This window comes from Ailuropoda melanoleuca, chromosome 12, assembly GCF_002007445.2.
Source record: "Ailuropoda melanoleuca isolate Jingjing chromosome 12, ASM200744v2, whole genome shotgun sequence".
NCBI classification, from domain to species: Eukaryota; Metazoa; Chordata; class Mammalia; order Carnivora; family Ursidae; genus Ailuropoda; species Ailuropoda melanoleuca.
In genome coordinates this window covers 35,369,243-35,393,568 of record NC_048229.1, presented here as the reverse complement: position 1 = coordinate 35,393,568, position 24,326 = coordinate 35,369,243, and the positions used below count along the sequence as shown (strand labels likewise).

General features: G+C 54.1%; 3 protein-coding genes across 9 annotated transcripts in view; 2 read left to right on the top strand and 1 right to left on the bottom strand.

Annotated features, from left to right (window-relative positions):
* The first annotated feature begins 27 nt into the window (after positions 1 to 27).
* On the top strand, positions 28 to 7,644 carry IRGQ (immunity related GTPase Q). The gene is given in 4 exon segments (XM_034639690.1): positions 28 to 168; positions 471 to 1,002; positions 2,390 to 3,437; positions 3,439 to 7,644. Coding segments are annotated over 3 exon segments (1,890 nt in total). The 5' UTR covers positions 28 to 168; positions 471 to 472; the 3' UTR covers positions 3,751 to 7,644.
* A 2,226-nt stretch (positions 7,645 to 9,870) lies between these two features.
* PINLYP (phospholipase A2 inhibitor and LY6/PLAUR domain containing) lies at positions 9,871 to 14,111 on the bottom strand. 3 transcript variants are annotated; one of them, XM_034638949.1, is made up of 6 exons: positions 14,060 to 14,111; positions 13,561 to 13,707; positions 12,497 to 12,613; positions 10,685 to 10,837; positions 10,297 to 10,440; positions 9,871 to 10,109 (listed from the first exon to the last, which is right to left on the bottom strand). In XM_034638949.1, the coding sequence occupies exons 2-6, from the start codon at positions 13,628 to 13,630 to the stop codon at positions 9,955 to 9,957; spliced, it is 639 nt and encodes a 212-aa protein (XP_034494840.1). In that variant the 5' UTR covers positions 13,631 to 13,707; positions 14,060 to 14,111; the 3' UTR covers positions 9,871 to 9,954. The 3 variants fall into 3 exon arrangements, with proteins under 3 accessions (XP_034494840.1, XP_034494841.1, XP_002923996.1); XM_034638950.1 differs by lacking the exon at positions 14,060 to 14,111 and adding an exon at positions 13,901 to 14,030; XM_002923950.4 differs by lacking the exon at positions 14,060 to 14,111 and having other exon boundaries at positions 13,561 to 14,030.
* A 697-nt stretch (positions 14,112 to 14,808) lies between these two features.
* XRCC1 (X-ray repair cross complementing 1) overlaps positions 14,809 to 24,326 on the top strand; it is a 32,552-nt gene continuing 23,034 nt past the window's right edge. For 4 of the 5 annotated variants that reach the window (XR_004619226.1, XM_034639435.1, XM_002923931.4 and 1 more), the window contains exons 1-3: positions 14,809 to 14,966; positions 15,337 to 15,429; positions 23,400 to 23,510. Coding sequence is in view for 4 of the 5 variants with exons in the window: in XM_034639435.1 (XP_034495326.1) it covers positions 14,916 to 14,966; positions 15,337 to 15,429; positions 23,400 to 23,510 (255 nt within the window). In the remaining variant the exon portion in view is untranslated. The remainder of the gene's footprint in view (positions 14,967 to 15,336; positions 15,430 to 23,399; positions 23,511 to 24,326) is intronic. The other variant, XM_034639436.1, reaches the window with a different exon arrangement.

Genomic DNA, 24,326 nt, shown 5'->3' with positions numbered 1-24,326 from the left:
TCAAAAGACTGACGTCAGGTTAGAGCCCCCGGAACGTGTTCGGACGTCCCCAAATCCCGGCCCTCTAACCTCTTCGGCCTCCGTCCGCCCGACCCGAGGGGCGGGGCTTCTCAGCGGCTGATCAGTCGCCGCCACCTGCGCTCTCCGGTTGTGCCGGCGGTTTGCTCGGTTAGTGATTTGGGAAGGAGGTGTGGGGGATAAAAACATCGATGTCCCTGAGGGAGGAGGGGGCTGGAGGCCGGATTTCTGAGATCTTGAAATAGAGAAAAATGTATCCAGAAAGAGGGCGGACAAGAAGCCCGCATCCCTGGGGAATAGGGCGTGAGTGCCAGATTTTTCCCCGGGAGTGACATCAGAGAAGGGAAGGGGACAGGGTGAAGGACTGAAGTCTGAGACCAGAGGGGATGACTAGGAAAGAAAAAGTCTGAGCACTCCCTGACCCGGGTCTGTCCCATCCCCTTGCTTTCCAGGTATGCCACCGCCACGGGGTGACGTGACTGCCTTGTTCCTGGGGCCTCCGGGCTGTGGCAAGTCCGCGCTGATCGCAGCGCTGTGCGACGGGAATGTGGAGACGATAGAGATTCCCGAGGGACGGCCGGACTCCGGGATCCCCAGCCTGCGAGCTGCGGGCCCTGGCCTCTTCCTGGGCGAGCTGAGCTGTCCACCCGCAGAGCCAGGGCCCTGGGCCGCGGAGGCCAATGTGCTGGTATTGGTGCTGCCCGGCCCCAAGGGGAACGGGGAGCCCTTGGCCCCAGCGCTGGGAGAGGCAGCGCGGGCCGCCATGGCCCGAGGGACTCCTCTGCTGGCTGTGCGGAACCTCCGTCCTGGAGATTTGGAAAATGAAGCCCAGGCCCGGGATCAGACAGAGGCCCTACTGAACAGCGCAGGGCTTGGGGCCGCCGCTCTCTTCGTGCTGCCGGCCGACTGCTGCAGCAGAGATGACTGCAAGGAATTGGAGCGCCTGCGGGCGACGCTGCGGAGCCACGCGGAGGTGCTGCAAAGGTGAGCGAGGAGTTGGGGTGGGTTGGAGGCCTGGTCCTTTAGACTTCGCAGAAAAAGTTCTTTGAGATCCACGAGACCCCACTCCCAGCGAGCTTGGGGCAGGTCTTTTTTTTTTTTTTTTAAGATTTTATTTATTTATTCGATAGAGACAGCCAGCGAGAGAGGGAACACAAGCAGGGGAAATGGGAGAGGAAGAACCAGACTCATAGCGGAGGAGCCTGATGTGGGGCTCGATCCCATAACGCCAGGATCACGCCCTGAGCCGAAGGCAGACGCTTAACCGCTGTGCCACCCAGGCGCCCCAAAGCTTGGGGCAGGTCTTAACAGGGTAGCTGCTGGGGTCCCTGCTCTCTTGTCCAGGTCCCACCCCTCAGCTAAGGTTTTGAGTCAGCGAGGCTCCACCCCAAGCCCAAGCTCAGTGCTGGACCCTTTCCCCACTTCTAGGTCCCTCCCCAGCCAAGGGTCAGCTATAGGTTCAGACCTGTCCTCCAGGTTCAGCCTCCTACCAGCGTTCTGAGGTCACAAGCCCCGCCCCAGTGAGAATTTTAGGAGAGGCCAGGATCTAAAGGCCAAAATTACCCCCCGGCAAAAGTTTGAAGGAGGGCTCACTCAGCACACAAACTTGTGATGCTGCCAAAGATTTTACCCTAGGACTCACACTTTTGAGCCCTCCTCACCCTCCCCATCATCAGCTTTGTTCTCCAGCTATGCCAGTCCTTGTAAAACCACACCCTCAGTGAGCCTCATTTCTGGGTCCACTCCCCCACTTCCTTTCTCTAATCCCATCTCGTTTCTATGCTCATTTTTCTCCCAACCCCTGGCCACCTGTTTCATAGAAGTCAGATGGGGCTCAGTGTGCATCTTTTTCCCTTAGCCACGTCTCCTTCCTTGGTAAGCACTGGTAGGTGAGGCTTGTCGCCTCATTGGTCCTTCTTCCCCTCTTTACGCTTAGTCTTAGCAAAGATCGCCCCGGGTGACCTTGCTCCAGTCGGTAGGTGCTGGGCTTTCCTTTAGTCCACAATTCAGTTGCAGGTCTGTCTTTGCTGAGCCCGACCTTTGGTGAATTTTGCATGGCCTTTCTTAACCCTGCAGGTCCCTTAGAAAAGCCCCATCCCCCAAAGACTGAATCCCAGAGATTAGCAGGTTCCCCCTTTTAGGCTTTGTTGGAAACCTGACCTCAACGAACCTGCCCCATCCCTGTTTTAAGCTCTGGTGTCTATACGCGGTACCATTAGTCTAGCCCCTCCCTTTCCTGCTCCCTCTTCTTTGAGGGATCGTTCAGAAAATTCCACCCTTATCATCCTTGCCTAATCTTGTCCGCGTAGCACAGCCCTCTAGCGTTGAAACCCTCTTCTGCCCTTTACCCTCCCTCCTCATGTCCCCTCAGGCTCCTTCCACCGGCTCAGGATGGCTTCGAGGTACTGGGTGCGGCGGAGCTGGAGGCTGTGCGTGAGGCCTTTGAGACCGGTGGCCTGGAGGCGGCGCTGTCGTGGGTTCGCGCTGGCCTGGAGCGGCTGGGCAGCGCGCGGCTGGACCTGGCCGTGGCCGGCAAGGCTGATGTGAGCCTTGTGCTGAACTTGCTACTCGGGTTGGATCCCAGTGACCCAGATGACGAGCCTGTTTTCACGTCCGCGGGGCCCACGCCCTACCCGGCCCCAGAGCGTCCCAACGTGGTGCTCTGGAACGTGCCTCTGGGCTCCACGGGCACTGCTGCCACCCCCCATCCGACCCACTACGACGCCCTCATCCTCGTCACCCCGGGGGCCCCCACTGAGAAGGACTGGGCTCAGGTTCGGCCCTTCGTGCTGCCAGATGCGCCGCTGGTCTGCGTGCGAACAGACGGCGAGGGCGAGGATCCAGAGTGCCTGGAGGAAGAGGAAAAGTCAGAGAAGCCCAGCTCCGAGAGCTTAGAGAACGCAGGCACAGAGGGGTTGAAGAATGCACGCAGTGAGGGAAGGGAGAAACGTGGCACTGGATTGAAGAAAGGTAGTGGGGAAGAGTCCGAGAAAGCAGGCAGCGGGGAAGGTTCAGAGAAAGCAGGCAGTGAGAGTTTGCCGCGTGTTGGCGGCGGCGGGAAGAAATCGGGCAGTGGGGACTCAGAGCGTGCGGCCGCACTGAGCCCGGAGGATGAGACGTGGGAGGTGCTGGAGGAGGCACCGCCGCCGGTGTTCCCCCTGCGGCCTGGCGGCCTCCCCGGGCTCTGCGAGTGGCTGCGGCGCGCGCTCCCCCCCGCCCAGGCGGGGGCGCTGCTGCTGGCGCTGCCACCCGCGTCTCCCCATGGGGCCCGAATGAAGGCTGCGGCCCTGCGGGCCGGAGCGTGGCGGCCGGCTCTGCTGGCTAGCCTGGCGGCGGCGGCGGCACCCGTGCCGGGGCTAGGCTGGGCGTGCGACGTGGCGCTTCTGCGGGGCCAGCTGGCGGAGTGGCGGCGGGCTCTGGGGGCTCGAACCCGCGGCGCTGGCTCGACGCGAGCGCGCGCTAGGCTTGACTCCCGGGGAGCTGGCAGAGCGGACGCGCTTCCCGGGCCCGGTGACGCGCGCCGAGGTGGAGGCGAGGCTGGGCGCGTGGGCGGGCGAGGGCACCGCCGGGGGCGCGGCGCTGGGCGCCCTTTCCTTCCTGTGGCCGGCGGGCGGGGCGGCGGCCACCGGCGGCCTCGGTTACCGCGCGGCGCACGGAGTCCTGCTGCAGGCCCTCGACGAGATGCAGGCCGATGCCGAGGCGGTGCTGGCAGCCCATGGGCCCGCGCAGTGAGGGGTGGGATGAGGGCCGGGGCTTCCGGGGTGCTCAGCGTCCCTGCTGCTTGGCTTCTCCAGGGGCTGAGGACTCCAAGTCCCGGTTAGAGGGAGGGGGGTTGGGAGGCCAGAATCTGGCATGGGATGTCTGGGCCTCTGGGGTAACGGAGCTGGGGGCCAACACTCAGAATCATGGGTGCTTGAAGGGGAGGAAGGGTCTAGAACCACAGATTGGGATGTGTGACTTGTAGTCCCCCGGATTCCTGGGTCCTGAGGGGGAATGGAACTGAGGGGGAGAGAACTGGTTTCCCTGGGGACCACAGAGCATGACACCAGACAGGAAGCTGAGGAGTTGGACTCCTAGTAGGGGTTATAGCCTAGTCTCCAGGGGAGTAGAAACTGGATCTGTTGGTTCTCTAGCCCTGGGAGGGGGGAGAAGAAGTGAAAGCCCTGATTCCTGATGAGCACCCCCACCGTCCTGGAGAGTCCGGTAGAGAGGAAGGAGTCTGGGTACCCCAGGGAGCTGGAATCCTTGGAACTGCTGAGCCATGCAGGGATGTAGGATCTAGGCTTCCCAGAGGGAGTGGGCCTGCATCCAGCCTTCCAGTTCCTCAAGAGACGGTAACTTTGAATCTTCATTGGGGTGGACCTTGGTTTCAAATTCCTGGGTGGTGGGAGGTCTCCATCTACAGGAGGCAGGGGGCTGTGCAGAATAGCTGGAGAACCTTTGGTCCCCCTTGGGGAGTAGAGAGATGTCTAATATTTGCTGCTCCAGGGGCCTGGTGACTTAGATTCCTTCCCCAGCTGTTGTAGGGAGGATGGTCCCACAAAAATGAGGGGAGGAGGAAAGAGGTCTGGGCATGGTGGGCCCTGGGGGTAACCAGAGACCGGGAATGAGGCCTTCTGGGTGTGGGAGGGCAGGAACCCATACTTCAGAGGTATCTCCCACAAATTCCTTATGGATTTGGACCCTGGCACTTGCCTCTCTCTCTCTGAGTTTGGGAAGGGATGTGACTGCCACCATTTTACAGGTGCTGAGTGATTCAGGGGATCTTGGTGAGTCTGTTCCTTTGTCCCTCGCTCCCTTAGTGGTTTCTATCTCTTTTTGGTCTTGATTTCTTCTGTCATTAAGCCTAACCCTTTCTGGCCTTGGTATTTTATACTCCTGCCTTTTCTGGAAAAGCAGCTGTCATGCTGCACTAATCCAGACGTTTCTGTGTTGGCTACCTCAGTTGTCGCCAAGAGGCTCTGCATTCTGGTGTATACACCGTGCTGCAGAGGGCAAGAGACCCACAGAACAGCTCAGGAGTGCTCCAGACCATGGGAGCGTGCCGTGAGTGAAGCAAAGGCAGAAACCACAGTGCCTGGAATGTTCTAGGCTGCCAACTATAGGCAGAAAAGACGCCACAGGTCACAGAATTCTTCAGTGTCAAGAAACAGAAAGGGGGGATCCCAAAAGGCCATTAAGTAGAATCTCTTTTATGAGAGATGGGGAGAGCAAAGCCCAGGGAGGGCAGGCTCTAGGCCCAACAGCACACAGCAAGGTCCTGCATGGTCTGGCCCCTGACTGTTCGCATTCCCTGCTGCCACTCCACCCGCCCCCCCCCCAACCAGCCTGATCTTCCTTCTGATGCCCGGGGAGGTGAGGGCCACCTTGGATCCTACCCCAGGACCTTTTCATTTGCTGTTCTTTCTGCCTAGAATGCCCTGCCCCCAGATCTTCCCATGACTGGTTCCTCCTTGTCAACTAGTCTCAGCTCTCATGTCCTCTCAGAGAGGACTTACACTGTCCCCTGACCAGTAGCTCACACATCCCCATTATTCATCTTAGCTCGTCAGTGTTTTCCTTGTAGCAATTATTACTGTAAACAGTTACCTTATTTATTTATTTACCTATTTAATAGCTATGATCCTCTTACCTGTCTTGTTCTCTGCTGTACCCCCGGCACCTAGAAGAGTACATGACACACAGTAGGTGCTTAGTAAATATTGAATTCGTGAGTCAGTGGCAGACTGGAACTTAGATTATCAGCCTCTTGCCACAAAACGGGAAATGAGCAAGGTGAGGAGAAACAAGCATCTGACGGGAGAGAAGCTCCTGTTGGAGGTCAGGGGGTCTGGGAAGCAAGCAAGGCTTTGCCACTGGCGTTCTCGGTGACTTGGACCAGTGCCTTATTTTCCCATCTGCTAAATGAAAGGGCTGGACGAGAACCGTAAACACTCCCAAGATCCTATTTTCTTTGACAGCGGGAGTCAAGGGTGACCCATCTGAGAGGCAGATACCCACCAGATGGTACCCCCGTGTCCAGCTTGAACCCCGACCACTGGCACAATTTGTCTCATCAGAGTTTGAGATAGCCGAGGTGGGAAAAAGCATTTAGTTCAATACTGAATGTCTTTAGGCATTGTCCTCAAAGGCCTGTTGGGCTTCAGGAAAGGTATTTGCCCATATCTGTAATATCCCATACAACACTGTCTGCCTCTCAGTCCGGCATGCCAGCCGTGGGGAAACAGGCGAGGCACCTAGCATTGCGGGCCGGCCGAAACGGAATATGAGCTGCACCTGTACCTTGAAATGTCCCAGCAGCCACATTTAAAAGGGAAAAGGAAACGGTGAAACTAGTTACATTTTCCTTAAGCCATTATATCCAAAATATTATTTCAACATGTAATCAGTCGAGAAAAGAATGAGATATTTTACACCTAGCTTACATCTCATTCAGATGATACGTTTTCATCAGAAGTACCTCTGTTAAGCTTTCCGGAAAATTCATCGGCAGAGAAATTGATTCCTCTACCCAAGTTGTCCCGATTAAATTGACCAATTTCCCAATAACTGAGGTGTGTATCCATTTTTAATTAAAAGTGAATAAAGTTTAAAACTCCCATTTCCCAGTTAACATTAACCACGTTTCAAGGGCTCAGTAGCCACCTGTGATGTATGGCTTGAGCGCTGGACAAAACAGACCTAGAACACTTCCATTATCACAGGAAATCCTATTGGCAGAGCTCTAGGGTCAGACAGTCCTCCTGACAGTGGGGTAACCTTAGGCAAGTCACTCAGCAAATGGCATCTACCTCATGGGGTAATTGAAGAATAGTGTATGTATGTACGTATGTACATGCATATTCTCTCTCACACACATGCACGCACACATGTCAGATCACACTGCAGCCCTCCAGAGAAGCCTGGCCCCTAGGGAGCTCAACCATAAGTCTTGTTGCCTATGCCCTGGGCCCCCAGCAGCACCCAGACAACTCTAGTCTGGGCACCTCTGTCTCCCGCTCATGCCTTTGCTCACAGAGTGCCCTCTTTCGGCCACTTTCACACCATCTCTGATTTGGTCGTGCCTGACAACTCTGCCCCGTGCTTCCCTGCTCCAAATTCCCACTGCCCTCATGCCAATGGGGATTGTACCAGAGGTCATATCTGAGAAAGCAAGACCCAGTTCTGTTTGTGTCTCTGTTGGGGAGTGCTGATTGTGTTTCTGTCAGTGTGTATCGACACTTTTGGGTGTTGTGACTAATTTGGGGGGGGTTGTCTTTTAAATGATGACTTGATGGGAGGCATCACATTGCTAGTGAGGCATCCGTCGCTGGGAGCATCCAAGCAAAAGGACTAAGACTCCCTTGAGAACTGATTGCTGGCTGCCCTCAGGGTATGTCGTCATCATACTTCCAGGCTGGAAGACCCTCGAAGGCAAGAATTCAAGGACATGGATGCTAAGTCTTGGCCCTGCTGTTGGCAGAAGCGGAAGAGACAATCTCATCACCGTAGCTGAGTTTCATACATTTCTGGAAAATGATAAAGACACTTGTATGCATTGGGGTGGGGAACCTGGGAGGGCTAATCAAGGGTGTGGTTAGCCTGCGGTGCTTTTTGAAGGAGTGAATAAAAACGAGTAGAAATCCCTCTATGTGTCTCTTCTTTTGGGGTTTAAAGGGGAAGGGAGATGCTTGGGATTTTGCTTAGGTCTGGGGAAGGAAAGGGCTGGAGATAGTGCTGGGTCTGAAGGAGGAAGAGACCAAGGGTGGGGACTCCTGGGTCTCGGGAGAGGCGGGCTAGATGGTGAAGAACCCCTTGAGCTGGAATCCAGAGACTCCGGGAGTGGGTGGCGGGGAGGGGGGAGGTGCGGAAATGCAGGTGGAAAAGTGACATTTAGACCTTAGGGGCTTGTGACAGTAAAGCATCCCCGCTCTGGTAGCAGCTTGGCCCCTTAATGCCTCTCTCTAGCTGTGATCTTGGAGAGTCCCTTCTCCTGACGCTAGACGTGGCCATGTGATTTGCCTGGCCACAGAAACAACAGCAAACACCATACAAGTAGACACTTGAAAAATGCTCACATATTAGGGCTTCCTCTCTCGCTGCCCTTGGAACCCCTGCCACGCCAAGAAGTCCAGGCTAACCTGCTGGGTGAGTAGAGGCATGTGGCCCAGTCAGTCTTGACACCCCAAGCTACAGCCAGCCAACCCTCTAAAAAGCTGCCTCACTGACTAGCTGAACCCAGCAGAAGAGCCACCCAGCTGATCCCAGACCAGACTGCAGACTGGCAGAATCCTGAGCTGAATAAAAGGTGACTGATTGTTCTAAGCCACTAAGTTTTGGTGTGGTTACAGAAAGATACAGCCAAAGATAACAGATAATACGCTTATTTCCTCTCTCTGAGCTGTGGTCCTTTCCCCCCTCGACGTGATGCAATGATTAAAATCCTAAACTCTGCCACTTTGTAGTAGTGTGAACTCCAATGTCACATCCCTCCTCTGAGCCTCAGGTTCTTCTGAAAACAGGGCTGAGAATAACGGTGTCTATCACAGGGAGTTGTTGTGAAGATAAAATGAGAACTCTGCTCGGAGGCCCTGGCAGCCATTCGTGTGCTGTTTACGAAACACGTCCATGGTCAATGTCACAGAGCAGGTCTGCACTTCCTAGCCACCCCCCCCAACCCCGTGGGATTTGGTGGTCCATGCGACCGGCTCCATCCCATGAGTTATGTCAGGTCACCTCTGGGTCACAGCATTTAATCACCCACGTGAGACTTCCCTGCACTTTGCTGTACACAGCAATGTTTGAGTGGCCTGCTCTGCAATTCTGATGAGCAGAGCACCCCATGAACAGTGCTAGACATGTAGGGTGAAGGAAGAATCGAATACTGGGGGACTAATGGAGACTTGTTCAGCAAACACGGCTCTTCTCCCTCCCACTGGAAGGGGACTACACTTCCTTGCTCAGATGATGTTGGCTTTGACTGTATGATTTACTTGACTCAATGGAATGTTTGCACACCTGACCTCAGCAGGAGCGTTTAATGCACTTGGGCTCTGGGCTCCCGAGATCTGCCATAAGAACATTAGCCAGGGAGCCCCTGATCCCAGAACTTGAATCCTCCTCCCAGACTGGAGCCAAAGCAGCGAATGCAGAGCCAGCCACCCACAAACCCTCAGAAAGAAGAATGCTTGCGGTAATGGCTCAGTGTGGGGATCCTTTGTTACACAGCATTACTGCAACATTAGTCGACTAATACAACGCTGTTGCTTTAAACCACTGAGAGTAGAGACTTGCTTTTTACTATAGCATGATCTGATTGAGGGCAGGGTTTAGCACCTTCCAAGTAATGGTCACTCATTAAGTAGCAGCTATCATGATGATTACTATTTACAGACATATTTTCTCTAGAAGCAACACTGTCTTACAGGTGCTGGGCACCACGCTAAGTGCTTTTTGAGTTTTCTTCCATTTCACACAACAACCCAATGAAGTTATAACTATTACCATCCACAATTGCAGATATGAAAAGCAGGCAAAAAGTGGAAGAGGTGAGTCAAGAGAGGTGATCATGGACTCTGGGGTCTGCCCCTCCCTAGTGGTTTGAACCCAAGGGAAGTGACCACAATCTGTGCCTCAGTTTGTTCATCTATAAAATGGGGATAATAATATCAACTTCACAGAGTTGTTGGGATTCTGAAATGAGGTACAGCATGGAGAACACAGCCCAGCAGCCCAGCAGGGAGTAATCCTTTAATAAATGATAGAGTCTTCTCTCCCTCCCTTGCAAAGAGGGGGTTCTCAAGGGTTAAGACCCCTGCTTTCTGTACCCTACCTTCCTGAGATGCATCGTATCACAAGGACTCAGGCTTGCTTTGTTAACCCGTTTAATATCTAGGCACATGGGGAGGTGTAGGCTGAGGACAAATGGAGACCTCAAGCCACATATTCCTCAGTTTTTCACTCTGCTCTGCCAGGGGGCTGGGGCGCTGGAAGGCAGTCTGCTCGGCGGAGGAAGTAGAGATAAGAGGCTGATGGCACCTGGGCCCCAGCCTTGGCATAGCAGGCACTCTCGGTAGCACAGCCCCGAGTGGCAAATTTGGGGTTGATGAGACCTGGGAAGGGGATTCCAGAATGCAGTCGGCCCCTAACCCCTCCTTCCTCACCACCCAGGGGTCTTCCCCGCCCCCCCCACTGCCCCACTCTGGATGTCCTCACCCAGTTCCCCAGAGCCACCATCTCCCTGGAACCTGGAGGCCCTGTCCCCCCCCTCCCCGGTCTAGAGATCCAGGTTCCCCTCACCCGCCTGCACATTGCCAGCGAAGTAGACGCAGTGGGTTTCCTGGCCGACGCAGCGGGCTGCCTGGGTCCCAGGGCATGTCTCCTGAAAGGGTGCAATGCAGGCTGGGCACTGGAGGCCGTTCTCAGTACGATTGTTCTGGGGAGCTGGGGAGGAGGGCGGAGTATAAGGTGCACAGGGTCGATGAAAGACTTCCCTCACCTCACAACAACCCTGGGGGGAATATGGGCTGCAAATGGACACTACATTTACAGGTAAGGAAACTGAGGGGCACGGCAAGCCAGTTGCTGCGTGTTGCAGCGCGGGTCAGAGGCAGGAGCGGGGCACACACAGCGGGCTCTGCGGGCCAGCTGGAAGCGAGGCCTGATGTGGGGCTGAGCTGACACTCACGGGGCACAGAGCCACGGTTGCAGCCGTCGCTCTGGCAGCAGCGCGTGTTGGACACCATGTAGTCCTTGGGGCCCATCGTGGTGGACACGAAGCCGGTGTAGCAGTCGCTGTACTTCATGCAGGCCTTGTAGGTGTTCAGTGACTGGTGGCCCTCTGAAGGAGGCGGGACAGGAAGGGAGGCCTCCAGCAGGGCCTGCTGATCCCACTCCAGCTCGGACCTGGCCTCGGCCTCGGAGGGGTGGGAGGGGTGCTGTCCCAACCCTGCACTTCCCACACCCCGCGACTGCCTAGGGTGGTCTTTTCCAGCGCCCCAAAGCCATGCCTCTTTATCTGCCTGGGGTATGGTCTGGAGTAGTTTATAAGGTCGCGTCCCCCCCCCCCCGCCCCATTACCGTAGCCCCCAGTCTGCCTCGATGGTCTCTTGAAGCTCCCCTTGGCCGAGCCCAGGTGCCTGCCTGACACGGTCTCTTCTGCCCGCCCCACCCCACTGCCATCTTCCAAAGGTCCTGCCTATGGCTACCCCCATGCTTGTGTGAAATGGTCTCTCCCAACCTTCTCCACCTTCGCCCTCCCCCTGCACCTTCCAAATCCCTTCCAACAAACCCTGGGAGGCCATCCCAACCCCACTCTGCAACACCCATATCCTCTAAAGTGGTCTCTTGCTGCCCCACGTCTTGGCTGCAGTGGTCTCTTCCAGTCTCCGTGGCCATCTCCTTCCCCCCCAAGTGGTGGTCTCTTCCAACCCAATCTAAGGATTTTTCTCATCACCCCCCAAAAGGCGCTTTTTCCCACCTTCCTCTCCCCTACTTCCAGGGTTCGAATCTCCCGCCTATAAGCCTGCGATGGTCTCTTCAAGCCCTTCGGGTCCTTTCGCCCACCTGCCAACGCACGCTCGGTGGGTAGAGCAGCGCGCAACCCTCTATCCCACCCTCCTACACACCCCCTCCGGTAGGCGTGGTTCCTACAATCCAGGTGGCCCTCATCTCCTGCCACCACCTTCACAGCCGCCCCGGCCCCATCATCTCTCCTGTGCTTAATGAATGGTCTTTCAATTTTGAAAGAAAAACCCTGGGTCCGTCCCGCCCGCAGTCTCCCCATTGCTCCCCTTCTCCCCTATCCTTTCTCAGGTCTGGGGCGGTCCCTTCCATTGAAGTCACGCCCACCTCTCCCATTTCACCCACCTGCCTCCCCATCTCCATCTACTTCTCTTCACGACGCTTTGCTTCATACTTCAGGGTTACCTTTCCTCTCCTGCCTGGCATGGTCTCTTTTTTTGTCTCTCCCTCGACCTCGGTGTCGTATCTCCTCCTCCTGTCAGGAATGGTCCCTTCCAGCCCGCACCATCCCCCACCATGGGGGGGGGTTGTCTCTTCCTCCTATTTTGGACGATTCCTCCCTCTCACCCCAAATGGTCAACCTGATCACTGTCTTCCCAACCCACCCCAGCCTCTTCCTTCTATTCCTGCCCCGCCCCCATGCTACCTCCTTCCTATTAGATTCTATCCCTCTCACCTGTCCTGTTCCCCATGTCCTTTCCTTTCCTCATCTCCTCCTGTCTAAGAAAGTCTCTATATCTGCCCCCCCCCCCGGTCTAATATTTTGGAGAGTTTCATTTTCAGAAATCCCTGAGAACAATGGTTTCTATTGTCCCATTGAATTCGTTTCCTTCCGCCCGCCACCCCAAGATAGTCTTTCCCTCTTCCCTGACCTCCCACATGAGCACCGTGATGACCCCTCCCCTGGCGTGGAGCTGTCTTCTACCCTTGAAGGCACAACCACCTCCCCAGGTGTGACACCAGGCCCTGCTCGTACTTGTGCTCGACTCCCCGACGATGACCACGCATGCGTCCTTGCCGGCCTCGCAAGCCTTCATTTTCCCGCTGCAAGTGGGCCCGGAGCCCCTGCACACTTCACAGCTCAGCGGGCACCCTGCAGTGTAGAGAGCCAGGCTGTCGTCATGAGGGGTGTAGTCAGTGGACCACCAGTGAGACTTCAGAGTTCAGAGGGAGATGGGGCAAAGGGGGCCGGATTTGGAGTCCTGAGGAAGGAGGGACAGGTGTCTCCCTAAGTGTTCATGGGTGGAGCCCTGACCGCTGTCCAGGGAACTGTCCAGTGCTCTGACTGGGACGCGGTGGTGGAGCCAGCAAAGCTGCTTCCAGGGGAGGGAAGCGACTCCACCAGGGAGCCTGTTTACCTAATTACAAGGCTGGGGACTTGGGGACGCTAGGGTCCTCTGAGAAAGCTCGGGTACAGGGAGGGGTCCTGGCGAAGGTTTCCATGGGATTTTGTGAAGCTTCAGGTCCAGCTGTTTCTTGGACGCAAGACCAGGTGTAGGTCTTGGGGATGGTAGGAACTGAGGCAGGGGAACCTGAGGCTGGGGTCTTCATCCCAGATCAAGAAGGGAGAGTCCAGCCCAGGAGGGCTGAGTTCATGGACTCCTTGGTCCTAAGAGAGGGGGCAACTGGGGGCCCAGACACCTGGATCCTGGGGAAGGTGGAGCTTGTCTGAATTCCCGCATCTAAAGGAAGGGGGGCTGGGGTCTGAACTCTGTAGAATCCAGGGAGAAAGGAAATCTCTTCTCCCCCATGCCGCACCCCCAAGCTTCCCCCCGCCCCTTCTAGTCATGCTCTTATCCATTTTCCGATGTCTCATTTTAAGACCTTGCTTGGGGTGACAGAGGATTCTGAGCCCACCAAGCTCCCTCCTTTCTCAGGGATCCAGTCACATGAGCTTTTGAGCTTTTCTTCCCGTGGGGCCCCAGGCTGCCTCTGCCTTCACCATGAATCTGAATTCCCGGGACACCACCTCTTTCCCCCTCAAGGACCTTGCTGAGTGCTCTCTCATGGTCTTCATGGTCCAGACCCCTTCTCACTTACCCAGACCCAGGAGGGTGCAGAGCAGAGTGAAGGCCAGCAAGAAGGTCCCCGGTTTCATGGGAGTCCTCATGGTGAGTGAACCTGTAGTCCCAGGTCCCCAGCCCTTATAGGAAGCTGAGGAGGGGCGGGTCTGGATCCACCTTTACCCTGGGGTGAGAAATAGCTGAGGTAAGATCTCAGGGCAGGCCTTTGTGGCTCTGGGCTGGGGATATGGAACCAGAATCCAAAAGGGACATGGGCATCTCATGCTCAGCCATCTGCTCCACAGGGACCCTAGGACTCTCGATTTCTAGCCCCCTCATCCATCAAGACCCAGAAGGTCAGTTTCCTGTTTTCTCACATTCCCACCGCCCTCCTCTCCCCCTTTATTGTGGCCTGAAGCCCAAGGTCAGAGTCGGGTCACTTGACTCCCTGTAGGTGTAGGGTGGCTGCTGGAACTGAGATCCCCTCTCTCTTCTCTCTCTTTCCAAGGAGGCGCCCAGCGTGGGTGGGGCCCTACTTGGGAGCGCCCAGCATGTCCAGGCTCGTTCTGCGGGGGACTAGGCTCCCTGTCTCTCTTCCTTCTTCGTGCGCTTGGCTCATATTCCCTGTTCTGTGTTTGGGCTGTTCCCAGCTCCGACCCCGCCTGGGGCTGCACCTCTGGGTCTCACGGGGACCGAACAGAGGGATGCCTGTTAACAGGCAGGGGCGGGCGTGGTAGGAGACAGATGCCCATAGGTCACATATTGGGAAACTGAGGCATCAGTGGAAGCATTTTAGGTTGGGTGTGTGTATCTGATTTGGATGCATGCTTTAGAACTTATTTAGGTCCCTGATCCACTCTCTCTTTGGCTTCAGGCATAACCCTAGAGAGATCGGAGATTCTGTTCGTGTGTGCATGGTGGTGGGGTAGCGGGGAAGGTGGGGTAACCGCAGGAACCCGTGGAGAGGATCCCGTAGCGGTACGCTCCAGGTTCCCTGGGAAAAACCAGTCAGGTCCGCGTCCTCCTATTTTCTAAGGCTTCAGTTTGGGAGGTGACTGCGTCGTCCAATGAGAATGGCGAATTTTTTCTAGGGGCCAATCCCGGAGGCTGCTCCTGTTGCCAGGCGCCCAGAAAGAAGGGTGTTAACGTCACCGGGAGGCGGGGCTTAGAGGTAAGCCCGTTGCTAGGGAACTAAGCGCCTCGCTCCGGAGTGGCGCGACTGGGCTTGCGCGCCGTCGACGCGAGAGCCGGCGCGCCGGCGATTTGAAAGGCCCGAGGCCTGTGCGCTTGCGCACTTCAGCCCGCGCAGGGAGCACCACCCCCCCTCAACGACCCCCCCCGCAGTCGGACCTTCTTTCATCCTTCGCGCCAGGCGAAGCCCGGGACGTTGACATGCCGGAGATCCGGCTTCGCCATGTGGTGTCCTGCAGTAGCCAGGACTCGGTGAGGAGCTGGCGTGGGGGGAGGTTGGAAGACGTCAGGGAATCCATGCGGGGGCACTACAGGAACTTTGGGAGTGTGAAAGGGAGCTTCACGGAAGTCTGTGGCGGGTCAGGGGGGAATTCCAGGAGGCTATGAGGGAATTCTGGGAGAGGTGGAATAGGGGAACTTCCGGTTAGGAAAGGAGGACCTGGGGAGCATCCAGGGGAAAATGTTATAGGGGACTCGAGGCAGGGTGTGGTGGGATTAACGGGGAATTTTAAATCTGGGGGAGCGCAGAGGGCTCGGGAGGACTCCAGCGAATAATGTGAGAGACGGGGACCGAGCTCTCTTCCCTGTACCCTTATTTTCCCTTTTCCACGCTTATCTCCAGACCCACTGTGCAGAAAACCTTCTCAAGGCGGACACTTACCGAAAATGGCGAGCAGCCAAGGCAGGCGAGAAGACTATCTCTGTGGTGCTCCAGGTGATCCTGCCCTCCCCCTGTCTCCTTCCTAATAGGAGTCTGGAGACTCAGGGTCCAGACACTGCTCTTGAGCCAACTGGCAGTGGGTTAAGACACTTTCCCTTCTGGACTTCAGCTTCCTTACCTGGAAAATGGGCAGTGTGATTGCTGTGCCCCTTAGCAGAGGACAAAGGTGGGCCAAGGACTAGGCCAGGATGACCATAGGAATCAATGTGTGGCCCGGGTAGGTTGCTTTTACTTTCTGGGCCTCAGTTTCCTCAGCTGGACCAGAGTGAATCATTTCACTCTCCTGCCTTCCAAAGTCAGTGGGCTCAGGGCTGGAAGGTGTCTTGGAAGATCACGGAAACCAATCAACCCCATTTTAAAGATGGGGAAACTGAAGCAGGAGGTGGGGGAGGAGTGACGTGGCCAGGTTAAGTGCCATTCTGGAATGCTTGCCAGGTTCTTCCGCGTGCTCTCACCCACTCCTCACCCCAGGGCTGTGAAGTTGGGGAGAGGCACGCAGGAAAGCGTGGTTTGACCCCAGATGGTTACAGAATTCCAAATGGGCTGTTCCTGTCACGGATAAGAAACTGGTGGGAGGAGAGAGCTAAGCGTGTTTGAAGCATCTGCTCTGTGCTGGGTACTGGCCTGAATGATCTTGCTTTTCACAAGCGTGGTGTGATGCAGGGGCCATTACCACCATCAGTCAAGGCATGCTAAGACTCAAACCCACATTGGTGCTCTGAACGCTTTGTCATACTGCTTTGTGTTCACACACTGGCTTCCTTGAGCTTGGCCTTACTCCTTCTGAGCGGAGGGGTGTTTGGGGAGGGATGTGCAGAGCAAGGCTTACATGATTGTGTCAAACGATTTCTCAGTCTCTCTCTCACCCAGTGGTTCTGAAAAAGTTTGGGCTCACAGGGCTTTTTTAGAATTAGAGAGAAGCTGAGGATTCTCTCCCCAGGAAAAATATGCAGACCTATAAGACTTTCTGATTTTAGAAGTTTAAATATCTCCTCAGTCCCTAACAGAGTACTAATAATGAGAGCTGACATTGATTCAACATTGCAGCTGCCAGTTATGGTTTTGAACACCTCACATTGATAAACTCATTGAATCTGTAAAAACCCCATGACCTAGAGTCTAGTATTATCTCCATTTGAGAGATGAGGAAACGGAGTCCCAGGGAGCTTATGCCGTTTGTCTAAGAGCCAGTGTTTTAAACGGAGGGAGGTACAAACAAACAAACAAATAAATAAATATGTAAACTGAGGGAGGTACAAGTTGTTCACGATTTAGTCTTGGGACCTGGGTTCAAGTCCCCATCTCTCTCTCTTACTCATTCTGTGACCTCAGGCACATTTTTTCATTTCTCTGAACCTGTTTTCTCACCTGTCCATTGGGAATAATGAAATCTAAGCCCAGCGTCATTGTGAAAATGTGGTGACATAACGTCTGCAAAAGTGCTCTGTCAACAGGCAGATGTTTGTATAAAGGGAGGGATTCATGTTTTTATTACTGGTTGATGATTCTGCTGGGCTCTCTTAGGATCATGTGACCCCGGGAGAATCACATCCATTCTGTACCCCCGTTGCAGTGGGAGCAGAGAGACCGGAGGCAGGAAAGACACAACAGGGAGATGTGGGAACCTGAGGGGCCAGAGCAAAGCACAGGGTTCTCTGGCCTGCGTGACCGAGTGAGATATTGCAGCTGTCACTGAAATGGGAAACCCAGAGAAGGGGCAGCTTGAGAAGGTGATACCTTCAGTTGGGATGTCCAGGCGGGCCGTGACTTTGGGACATTCGAAGTCCAGGCGGCAGTTAACAATCAGAACCGGACCTGGATGGAGTCAGAGGTGTGGAAGTTGTCAGCACGAGGGCAGAACCTATAGACTCAGGAATGAATGGATTCTTATGTTCATTCGTTCACTGAGTCATTATTTATGAAGCACCTTCTATAGGTCAAGCACCGTTTTAGGTCCTGGGGCTATACAGCAGCAGACAGCACGAGACCAAAATATGTCAGTCCTGTGGAGCTTTCATGTTAGGAGGGAGAGACTGACAAAGTGATATGTAAAGCATGTCGAGGGATGGTGAGTGCTGTGGAGGAAAATTAAACCCTTAAGAGGAAAGGGGAATGCTGCAGCTAGGGGAGGAGGCACTGGCAAGAGATTTTTCTTTATTTTTTTATTTTTTTAAAAATATTTTATTTATTTATTTATTTGAGAGACAGCGAGTGTGCACAAGTGGGGAGAGAGACAGAGGGAGAAGGACAAGCAGACTCTCCGCTGAGCAGGGAGCCCAACTTGGGGCTCAATCCCAGGACCCTGGGATCACAACCTGAGTCGAAGGCAGACACTTCAACTGAGCCACCCAGGCATCCCAAGAGGTTTATCTTTTAATAGGGATCCTGGGGGGCCTCCCTGAGCAGGTGACATTGAGCACAGTGACCTCTGTAAAGATCTGGGAGGAAATGCAGACTCTGAGGCAGCCTGGCGCCTGGCGTGCTGGAGGAACAGCAAGGAGACCAGTATGGGTGCAGTGGACTTAGCCGGGGGAGGGGGAGGCAGGAGATGAGCTAATGGGACAGGGGTGGAGGGCCCCCAACACGCTGAAGGCCTGAAAGCCACTGTAAGCACTTGAGCTTTTATTCTGGATGAGTTGGGAGCCACGGAAGGGCTCTGAGCGAAGGAGAACCAGAAGCGGCCTTAGCTTCTCACAGAATCCTGCTTTCTGTGTTGAGAACAAAGCACAGGGGCAAGCGGCATCGAGGTGGTTGTTAGTTTATCCCCTGTGAGAGACACCGTGGGCAATCTGATTGCATTTGGCCATTGCCAGTGTGCAGGGTAGCTCCAAATTCACCTAATGCTAATTCTGGTTCTTGTCAAGCGAGTGGAAAGGCAGACATTTCCGGACACCGATGCATGCGGACTAATCTGTGGAGTGTTCTGCCCCGTATTGTTTTCCTCCCAACTATGTTACGCAACATCTGGATTGCCACACAGGATTCAACCCTCTGCTCGTGACGGCCACACACACCTTTTTTTGTTTGCGGTAGCTGACAGGGGGTCCATGGATAACCCATCAGCTGCTCCCAGGAGGGGAGTTCCAGCCTCTTGGGTAACCGCTCCTGGGCCAGAGGGCATGGCTGGGAGGAGGTCCAGGTAGCTCTGGTGCCCCGCTGACGTGTGCTCTTTAGAAGAAATGCTTAACGGCAAGGTGCCGCACGTTTTGTGGTTGTCTTTCACTGGCTTTCTGACCACTCAGTTTGTCCTCGTGGCGTTTTAAATTGTTTTTCACTTATTTAGTATGTAACAGGTGTACATCGAAGCGCACGGTTCAGTGAATCCTCACAGTCTATGTACTCCCCACCCACATCCGCGTCACAGAACGGGCCCAGTCCCCCAGGCCCCCTGCGCTCCTTCCTGTCACTGCCCCCCAAAGGGTAGCCACCATCCTGATTTTTAGTAGCATCAATTCGTTTTGCCTCATTTTGAATTTTATATAGATGGAAGCATGCAGTATAGACGTCTGTGGCTGCTGTCACTCAGCGTGTTGTTTGTTATTTTGATCCACATTGGTGGGTGTAGCTGTGAATGGCTTGTTCTCATTTCTGTATATACTCCATAGCTGGAGAATACCATTGCAGTTTTATAAACTTTAAAAAAAAAGATTTTTTTTTATTTATTAGAGAGAGAGAAAAGGAGCAGGGGGAAGGGCAGAAGGAGAGGGAGAAGCAGACTCTTCGCTGAGCGGGGAGCCTGACTTGGGGCTCCATCCCAGGACCCTGGGATCATGACCTGAGCCGAAGGCAAACACTTAACTGACTGAGCCACCCAGATGCCCCAGTTCTGTTAACTTTTTGAATGAGTATTGTATGTGTATGGTGCAAATTTAAAAGGCACAAAAGGGTTTACACCCCCCTCTCCCCACTGGCTTCCACCCCCTCCTGCTCCCTCCTTAGGCAGCCGCTGTTGGCAGTTTCTCACGTGGGTCACTGAACTCCTGGGTCACTGAACACCCATAAACACGTTTGTCCCCCTCTTCCACCAAGTACATAATACATGCACCGTTCTCCCCCCCCCCCTTGCTTTCTTTCAAATAACAATAGATCTTGGAGATCCACTGGCACTGGGTAAAGTTCTACCTTATTCCTTTAAGTGGTGCATAACCCTGCCTTTCCTGGACGTGGAACAGTTTTTTAACACAATGTCTCTCAGGATTTTGCGAGCCTTCCCAGCCCCATTTGTTTTCCTGTTGTGAGTAATGTCTTCCTGAGAAAGGTGCACGTGAACCTGGCCACCGATGACCGGCATTTATGCCTGAGCCCGCTCCTAACCGCGGATGCTGAATGCTCACATTTTTTTCTAAGTAGGCGTGGAGCCCAATGTGGGGCTTGAACTCACAACCCTAAGATCAAGACCTGAGCTGAGATCAAGAGTCATGCTTAACCAACTGAGACCAGTCGTCCCACTTTTTTTTTTTTTGAGATAAAATTCACATAACATGAAATTCACCATCTCAACCATTTAAAACGTACAATTCAGTGGGTTTTGGCATCTTGACAGTGTCCTGCGGTCGCTGCCACTAATTGAGAACATTTTCATCGCCCAAAGAGACCCCATCACCATTCAGCAGTCACTCTGTATTCCCTTGCTCCCTAAGCTGCCCCTGCAACCACTGATCCACTTTTCGTCTCTGTAGATTTGTCTGTTCTGGACCTTTCACGTAAACAAGATCATACGCTATGACCTTGGTGTCTGGTTTCTCTCACCGAGCACACACTCGAGGTTCCTATGTGTTGTCACGTGTGTCAGCCTTTTCTGTCCATCACTGGATACACCGTATGATGTATATATGTCCACTCCTAAATTAATGGACATTTGGGTTGTCTCCATGTGTGAACACTGTGGTTGGAAATACTTTATCACAAAGAAGAAATACAAGGGAGTACATGTTTAAACTAGAAGTAGTTAATATATGCAAAAAAGGTCATTCACTCAAAATACAGATTGAGCCTTGTGCTTTGTTGTGTGAGAGAGGTAAAGATGTTGACCTTTTACCTTGAGGGTTGAAATAGGGGTGTTGAGAAGGAGTGTGGAGCTGTAGGCAGGCAGGTGGGTCAAATTTCTCTCCGTCACTAGCCGCATGTGACATGTGAGCTATTTCTTGAACCTGCCTGAGCCTGTTTGCCCATCTGTAACACCGGGAGAGTAACAGACCCTTCCTTCTAAGGTAGTTGTGAGGTGAGGATTCAGTGATGCCCGACCCACAAAGAGCTTAGCCAATCATGATAGACAGAGTCATCGCCTCTAAAAGATATCCATGTCCTGATCCCTAGAACCTGGAATATGTCACTTTACACGGCAGAGGGGACCCTATGGATGTGATGAAGTAAAGGATCTTGAGGTAGTGAGATTAGTTTGGGTTATCTGGGGGATAGCGTCCTCACAGGGGTAAGGGTAAGAGGGAGAGGCAGGAGAACCAGAGAAGGAGACGTGAAGAGGGAAACAGAGGCCAGAGTGATGCTGTCGCTGGCTTTGGAGGCGGAGGAACGGGCCTCCAGCTGAGGAATGCATGTGGCTTCTAGAAGCTGGAAATAAGGCAAGGAAACAGATTCTCCGCTAGAACCTCCAGAAGGAATGCAGCCTGCTGGCACCTCGATTGAAGCCCTGTGAGACTAAATGTCAGGCTTCCGACCCCCAGATCTGTAAGAGGTTTGTTGTTAGCCAGGGAATTTGCGGTCACCTGTTACAGCAGCAGCAGGATACGAATACACCAGGCCCCTGGCACACAGTGAGAATCTGAAAGTGTTGGCCACGATGATTCCTTTGTGACAGATGGGGACACAGAGGCCAGTGCCTCACCAAAGCCACTTGGTCGGGAAGGGCAGAGCCCGAGTTACAGCTCAGGGGGTATTTGTTCCTTCAGCAAATGGTTACTAGGCGCTTCCCGTCCATCTGTCCATCAGGAACGTATTGAAGGCCTTCTGTGGGCATAGTATCAGCTGACATTTATGGAGCATTTACTCTGTGGCAGGCACTGTTGAAGGGGCTTCATACGTATCCCTGATTTGAATCTTCACAACGACTCTCTGAGTTAGAAGTTGTCATAGTGTCCATTTTACAGGTTAGGAAACTGAGGCGCAGGGGTGAAATGAAACTCTTTGCTCCAGGGTCACACAGACTAAGTATGCAGAGCTGGGAAGGACCAGACACTGTGCTCAGCATTCAGGACACAGTGGGGAATGACTTAGATATTACCTCTGCTCTCTTGGAGCTTAAAAGTCTGGTGGGGGAAACAGATGCTAGACAAATGCAAATAAAAAGGGTAGTTACATAATATTAAGTGGTGATAACTGAAGAAAAATAAGAGTGGTTTAGGCAGGGGGACTGGCAGGTGCAAAGGCCCTGTGGTGGAAAGGAGCCATTCTGTTCTTGGGACAAAAGGCTGGCGTGACTGGAGGAGAGACATCAAGTGTGGCAGGAAGCTGAGAAGTCAGACTAGGACTTGTGTACCCGGGCAGCACCGCACACTGTCCCAGGGTTTGCAGCTGTGGAGGCAAGGGGGAGCCCCTTCCTCAGCACCGCCTCTTTCTCCAGCGTGCCTGTGATGTGGAGGAGGAGCACGTGTGGACTCGAGCCAGCCTGCCTGGGCTCCAGGCTGGGCTCTGCCACTCACCAGCTGTGCGACCTTGGGGAAGTTACATAACCACTTCCTGCCTCCGTTCGCTCATTCATGTGTTAAGTGGAGGTAATAATAGCCCCTGCCTGGCAGAGCCGTTCTGAGGAGAGGAGATGCACGTATTAGGCGTCTAGGGCAACGTGAGCACTTCGACGTTTGCTGCAAGTGCTCTGGTGGCTATTATTTTCGTGAGTCATCTGAGCTCCTTCCAGGCGGAGGGTTATTAGGACAGCCTGGCCATTCCACACAAAAGGAAACCATCGCTCAGAGGTTGCACGGCACCCAGGCTTGCACAGCTTGCAAATGGCAGGGTTGGATTTGAACCCAGGCTCACCTTACCCCAAGTCCAGGCTCCTTCCTCCCATGTAGGGCTGTCCCTGTTTGTGGCAGCGTGTAGGCAAAGTCTGGGCGACCTCTTGATGGCTGGTGATAGGGCTATCAGGGGCGTTGGGTGCTCCTGGGGCCGGTGGACCTTTGAGTGCTATAATAACTTGTCATTCTGGGAGCCAAAGAGAAGAGCCCTGAACTGGAGAGCAGACTTGCATCAGCCGTTCCTACTGCTTCCACCCCCACATGGCTTTCTGTGCCTTTAACTGTCAAGACCAGAATGGCAGAAGCTTCTCAGGGAGCCTCCCTCCCCATCGATAGCGCTTTTGTTTCTTCAAAAAGTAATTATGGAGCGTTGACTAACAGTGCCTCCTGACCGACTGAGGCAGAGTGCCTACTAAAGGCTGTCAGTGTGGCCAAAGTATTCATGTGCATACTCCTGGATTTGGTGATTATCCCCATTTTACAGATGAGGTTACCAAGGCTCCAAGAGATCGGCTCACAAGGCCATTTTGCTAGGCTGGGATTCAAGCCCAGGAATCCGTGGTGATTAAAACCACACCAGGCCCCCTACCCTGAGGGAGCTTCTTTGGAGTCCTGTGTGACGGGGGGGGGGGGACACAGATGTGCCATTTGTGTGCATGATGATTTGAAGTTAGAACCCTGGCAGATGCTACCAAGGAGAGCTCCGTGGTGGCAGGTTCCACACCGATCTGGTAGCGTCTGGAGGCATTGGGAAGACAAGGGTGGGGGCTTATGCATTCATCCAGTGAAGATTTTCTGAGCTCCAACCTCTGGGCCATGCCCTGTGCTACATGAGGGGGACACGGTGACACCCCTCACTCTGGCGCCTACTGTCACAGAGCTGACACTGCGAGGAGATGCGGCAGCCCAGATGGGGATCATCCTTCTCTCGAGGTGGCGCAGTGAGCCCAGGGGCAGAGCAGGCACTGACAGTGGGCTTTCCCCCTCCCATAGTTGGAGAAGGAGGAACAGATACACAGCGTGGACATCGGCAATGACGGCTCGGCCTTTGTGGAGGTGCTGGTGGGCAGCTCGGCCGGAGGGGCTGGGGAGCAAGACTACGAGGTAAGCAGGGCGTTAAGATGGGCCCTATGCTGATCCCTGCCCCAGGTGCCCCCATCACCCCTTCCCCCCGGGGTCTCCTGGGTGCCAGGCTGGGGTGGAGTTGAGTGACACTGATCTCTGCCCTCTGGAGGAGCAGGGCAGAGACCCACGTTTGCATCGGGGTGGGGGGCATGAGTAACCAGACGCACTCGTTTGGTCTAAGAGGCAGCCACTGCTTGAGAGCAAAACTGCTTTTCTCTGGTCCCAGAGGTTCTCCCAGATGTCCTGGCAAATTGAGGTTCCGCATTGTTTGGGATGCCTCTGTTAGTCACTTTATATGCCACAAATGTTTACAAGAAGGAATGCCTTTTGCTCTATTACAGATATTTGTTTTTTTAAAGGTTTTATTTATGTGTGAGAGAGAGAGCGGTGTAGGGGGAAGGGCAGAGGGAGAGGGAGAAGCTGATTTCCCGCTGAACAGGAAGCCTGATACAGGCTCAATCTTAGGACCCTGGGATCATGACCTGAGCTGAAGGCAGATGCTTAACTGACTGAGCCACCCAGACGCCCCTATTTTATTTTATTTTTGAAGATTTATTTATTTATTTGAGAGAGGGAGAGAGAGAGAATGTGAGCTTGGGGTGGGGAGGGGTAGAGGGAGAGGGAGAGAATCACTAGCAGACTCCCTGCTAAGCACAGAGCCTGCTGTGGGGCTCCATCCCAGGACCCTGAAACTATGACCCGAACCGAAACTTAACTGTGCCATCCAGGCGCCCCACTCTATTACGAATATTTTAAAAGTTGACATAATCCTCTTCCTACCGGTCGAATTCATTA

Excerpts from the sequence above, each read along its gene's own strand:
- PINLYP (XM_034638949.1), bottom strand. The coding sequence starts at position 13,630 with ATGAGGACTCCCATGAAACCGGGGACCTTCTTGCTGGCCTTCACTCTG. Across the intron at positions 10,838-12,496 it reads CGTCGGGGAGTCGAGCACAA|AGGGCCACCAGTCACTGAAC; the intron begins GTACGAGCAGGG and ends CGCCTCCTTCAG. Across the intron at positions 10,441-10,684 it reads CAACCGTGGCTCTGTGCCCC|CTCCCCAGAACAATCGTACT; the intron begins GTGAGTGTCAGC and ends CCTCCTCCCCAG.